Here is a 5,553-nt window from a genome sequence, read left to right as displayed (position 1 = left end):
CATGGGTCAACTAGATGCTAAAGTATATAAAATATGCTTTCCTTCTCCAGATTTCTCTTCCACTTTAATAATTATGTTTGTAAAGTCCATTCAGCCTCATTTCAAGAATGATCTACCAGTTAATTAATAATTGTATCTTTTTTTGTAACCATTAAAATTTCATCATTGTTTTCTTTCAGAATTGAGTTCTGCCCATGAGCTTGAATGGAATTTACAGGCTTAATATAAATTAATGAGAAACAAAAGTATAACAATAAAATTAAATTTATTAACAGTGCATCAATGAAAACATTACCTTACAACAGTATTTTAATCAACTCTTTCTCTATTGAATCAATATATTGCACTCTCTCTGACCAGTAAAAGATTAAAGCACTAGTTTACAAGACTACACAAACACACACCTCTTGGAATATTTTAATCAACTCTTTCTCTACTGAATCAATATAATTAAAGCACTAGTCTACAGATATAAGATCTTTCACTTCAACAACATGCTTTCACATTATCAATCTCAGAGCTCTCCAAGACTACACAAACACACACCTCTTAGAATAAGTTAAGTAATTTACATTCAAACAAAATATGACATATTTACTTTGTAACAAATTTAAAAGAAAGCTCAATACATAAATAACATCTTACTGTTCAACAATTGTTTAAAATATATTATCACAATGTGCATTCAGTCTTTCACTGCTTTACTAAAATCACACACCATAAGTTAGTAAATCCATTTAAATCTAACATGAAATGAAAGATAACAACAAAATTAAACATAGAATCTCAAAATATAATACCATTTTTGAAAATACATTTTTCTAATCAAATTGTATCACTATCACAGGTTCTGATAAATCGTAATCAAAATGTATCACCATCACAGGTTCTTCTGATAAATAAGACATCTACATAAGTCATTTCATGATATGTTAGTGGGGAAATCCTTTGTCACAAGAAGTCTAACAGGCACTGGCTTTGTTAAGGGCAATGAGAGTCGGGAGCCTCCTATTCTTTGCACAAATCCATTTCCTGGTGACTGCTGGAAGAACTGCCTCAAACATCTCCGATGAACAGTTCAATTTCACATTCAGTAGCCGGTTTAATGTGGTCTGGTGCATCCTGTTACGATGAGCTGTCTTAATTAACTTTAACTGGGAGAAGACTCTCTCAACTTCAGCTGTACTAAGAGGAATTACACATGCCTTAGCATAAAGTGAGGAAATGTTTGGAAAGAGTGCCTTCAGTCCCAAGTCATTCTGTCCATGAAAAAGTTTGAGGCATGCCAGCATGTTACAGGAACTCTCTCTCTCAGTGATGAAGTTGAGGAAATCTGTCCATTCCACTACTAAAGACTCCTCCTCAAGGCTGTAGTGGTTTGCAAGATGCTCCATCTCCGACACTCCATAAAAGCACCCAGCAGACTCGATGGATGAAGTGTCCAGAATGGCAAGGTTGTCCATTACCTCAGTGTCCTTGAAACGGTTCTCAATGTTGTTGATGAGCGTGGAGATGAATGGCTCCCTGACCTGTTTCCTGAAACTTTCTCTGGCCTTGGTGTCGGGAGTATCCACGCCACAATCCTGTAAGACGCTGTCCAGTTTCCTCAACCATGGTCCATCATCTTTTCCTCTCATCTCCAGACTCTTTAATGTCTTCTGGACAACAGCCCCTACCATTCCCATGTTGACTGCTTGCTTCTGAAAAAACAGGGAAAGGCTTGCAAGATGTGGCAACACATCGGCCAGGAAGAAGATGGTCTGAACTACTGCAGGATCTTTCATCAGCTTCAAGATACCATTTCCAACTGCATCAGCAGAGATGGTGTTCTGCTCCAGATCTGTTATGAGGCTTTTGAAGCTCCTGGCAACAGAGGTCACAGCTTTGGAGTGGCTCAGCCATCTGTGATGTTTTGCCTGCTGCACACAAAGTGTTGGCTCTCCAAAAGCTTTCTGGACTTCCTTCAGGGTGGCAGTGTGGACTGTGCTGTATTTGTAATATTTGTGCAGTCTTTCAAGAGTCTCATCCACTTTGTTGGCTACCTTGACCTCTTTGAAACTGTCTCTACAGGCCAGAGCTAATCTATGGTCCCTACAATGGTTGGTGATTAAACCTGGACTGATGTCCTTCAATCGTTTCGCCACTCCATTATGTTTTCCTGTGAAGACAGCAGCCCCATCTGATGCAAACCCTGCCATCTTCTGTGAGTCCAAGGTCAAGCTAGTTATCTCCTCCTGGATGGTATCAACGATGGTAGCTGCCTTTCCATCTTTGATGAAGGGGTCACACAGAAACGCTGACGACACGTCTCCATCTGGGGTGATGTACTGGCAGCACATAGCCATGTGTTTGTTAGAAACAACGTCACAAACCTCATCCACCATAAGACCATAGCAGGGGCTCTGGCGAATTTCTGTTAAGACTGTCCTCTGTACCTCTTCACTTAGAAAAGACAACAGCTCCTGTACAATGTCCCAACTCGTATATGAAGCATTCTTGGCAAGTCTAAGGTGCTGTAAAGTTGGAGACCCCACATCAATACACATGTCAACCATTGATGAAAAAAGATCCAGGGATAGGTTGTTCTGCACGATGTAGAAGAGGACCTTCAGGGCATCCCTAACAGCTTTCTCAGTGGATGTGGAGACAGACGTTGCTTGTGCTTCTCCAGCTGACCTGGCATCTTCTTTGGCTAATGATGTCTTGTGCTGTGAACTCTTCTCATGGTCCTTCACTTTGTCGAGACGAAGGGTGCGACATCCATCAACGGTCCATACTGAGGTAGAAGTCTGGTGTTTGATACAGAGACGGCATAACATGACCACATAGGGCTCTTCATCAGTACAGACTGTTCTGTTTATCAACCATGGTCTGTCGACTGTCCATTCAGATTTGAAACCTAAACGATGTCCAGAAGTATGTCGCTTCCTTGACGGAGTTCCGTCTGGTGTATCATCCAGGCGGCGCTTACAGGCTGGTATTCTCACTGGGGATGCTGCTGGTGATTCTGTCAGAGTGTGAGAATGGTAAACATCATCAATGGGCAAAAATGGTGAGGCAGGATTAGGAAGTGATCGGCAATCATCTGGAACAGGTGTAGTTGGGCGTGATATGTTAGGCAAAGGTGATACTGGACATGTGTTGTCTGGGAATGGTGAAGCTGGGCGTGATGTGTTGTCAGCATCAGACTCGTCATCTGTGTTTGGAGCAGAATCAATCCCTCTACAAGAGAAGATAATATAAAATTATATTCATCATCAAATAAGTGGGGTGTATTTGATTTTTAATTCTGACTTGTAAAATGAATTTTGCATGTTTCTGCAATTTAAAAAAACATAGAGTTTACAGACAATTACTCAATGTTTTCTGAAATGCATGGAACATACCGGGTAAACAACCAGAAATTTTATAAAAATATATTACACTTTTGACTAATTATCATAAATTACTTTGCCAAGTTGTTTCGATTTTGTGTTATGATCACATGACCTATATATATACAAATTATTTCTTGAATAATGTACATCCCTTCAAAATTGTACATGCTTATGTTGACACCGTTAGGTTTCCACATGTAAAATCAACGAAGTTAATAAGATACCAGGCTTCAGTAAAACCATGGCTCAATTTTGAATAATAACTTATATTTTCATTAAATTTTAGAAATAGTAATTACACAGTCTTAAGGAAGCATAAAGTTTACAAAGTGAAGTTAATTCTACTAGATGCTTCCTGAAGGTGGAATATGTTGAAATTTGTGAAATCAAAATTGGCAAAGTAATTCTGGATTAATTTGGGGTTATATTTTGTCGAATTACAGTGATAATAATTCATGATCAATGAATATCAATCTAAAATAAAAAAGAAACATATATTTGATGAATTCTGTTCAAAATATACCTTATAAATGTGCCTACTGAAATTCAGCAATTGATGGCTAAAAAAAATGGTGTATTTTGTTAAAATACGGATTGGATTATTCGAAGCCATACAATATATATATATATATAATGCCCCTCAAAAATAGACCATTTTCCAAAGATATAACCCAACATCTAATCATTTTTCATTTGAAAAATGTTACTGATGGCATATATTGTAACTAGACTTCAAAAGATTTCGAACCGTGAACAGTAAAACCTGTTATTTTGTAAATTAAATTACATCTCGCACATCAAAGGAAAGCCGACAGACAAAAATAACTTGCCTATTTGTAAGCCATCGACGATAAATACCAATTAATATTTATAACAAACAATAAGCACAAATACGTACCTGAACATTGACAAGATGTTGTGGCATTTCTTCGCCGATTTGCTGAGTTCTTGAATACGTCTTTGGCGAGAAGGCATTGTAAATTTTCTGTGTTTATTGTAAGGCGGAAGTCGAATGGATCGACGGTATGCGCGAGCAGATAGGAAGCGGGAAGTTACGTAAATTAAGAAACGACGGGCGGAAAGTTCGGAGCTGAAGTTACGGAGATGAAAGACGATAAAAAAAATCGTCAGGGCATATTGCGGGGCGCGTGGAAATAGGGCAGGGCGTAAGAAAAAAGGGCAGGGCGCATTTTTAATTTACAGATTAAGGGCAGGGCGCCGGGCCTGTTAACCCGACCTAGCTGGAACACTGACTGAGTTTGTGTAACTATTACCGAGATTGTCTTGACCTACTTTCCAGCAATCAAGCAGAATACAAGCAGCATCCGTATTACTGCTGTTTTCATGTTTGAACTGTATTGTACTGCTTCCCCAGTTTAATTTTACATGTAGGATTGTGTTTGACCCATTTTCCTATTATTCTCTTCATTGCGGAAGCTGTTATCGTTTTCAACCGCAGTCGATTCACATTGGAAGCCATTTTATTGGGTGTGGGCTAGATCCTATACCGTTGAGCCAGATTCCCGCGAGATATCGGAACTCTTCTGCGTATGGCGGTTTACGAAGTAAATTTAGAGCCCGCTAAATCATAATACACGGAGCTTCTCAGCAGTGCAAACGCTGTCAGCATGACTCATGATGAGCATGTTCGGCTCTTTGATTGAGCTGAATAATGCCATTGTTACAGGATTGGGTTTCCGCTCAAATGATAAGACGAAATCCTGTGTTGAGTTCGGACCATTCATTCAAGTATAGTTGTGATGATATATATACCAGACTCTACAAAACAGAAATATAAAACACTATAAGTACAGTGGACGTTACGTTAACAGACTCTCACAGTGTAGACAGACACTACGTATTAACGTGTTACAGTACTGACGGCACATCGTACTAAACGTATTACTCTATCCTAACAAACTGACGATACAATATATAAAATATATGATATAGAACTTTACATGAATCTTCTAGTTAGTACATATATACTAATTACATTACACACATATCTAAACATCTCGCAATACATATTTATAATACATAGATGTGTCCAAGGTAAATTCGGACGTACACATAATCAATATAGTACAGATAGATATTACAACTATCTATATATATATATATATACAATATAAAAGTAAAGTTACCTGCGTGTGGCACAAAGTCCAAGATACTC

The 5,553-nt window shown here is 38.4% G+C and overlaps 1 protein-coding gene across 1 annotated transcript; it reads right to left on the bottom strand.

Moving 5' to 3' along the window:
- Positions 1-719: 719 nt before the first annotated feature.
- On the bottom strand, positions 720-4,641 carry LOC117315673 (E3 SUMO-protein ligase KIAA1586-like). The gene is made up of 2 exons (XM_033869968.1): positions 4,276-4,641; positions 720-3,222 (listed from the first exon to the last, which is right to left on the bottom strand). The coding sequence occupies exons 1-2, from the start codon at positions 4,350-4,352 to the stop codon at positions 963-965; spliced, it is 2,337 nt and encodes a 778-aa protein (XP_033725859.1). The 5' UTR covers positions 4,353-4,641; the 3' UTR covers positions 720-962.
- Positions 4,642-5,553: the final 912 nt, after the last annotated feature.

This window comes from Pecten maximus, chromosome 17 (genome assembly GCF_902652985.1).
Source record: "Pecten maximus chromosome 17, xPecMax1.1, whole genome shotgun sequence".
NCBI lineage: Eukaryota > Metazoa > Mollusca > Bivalvia > Pectinida > Pectinidae > Pecten > Pecten maximus.
The sequence above is the reverse complement of the archived record's forward strand: the minus strand, read 5'-3'. Positions and strand labels throughout refer to the sequence as shown.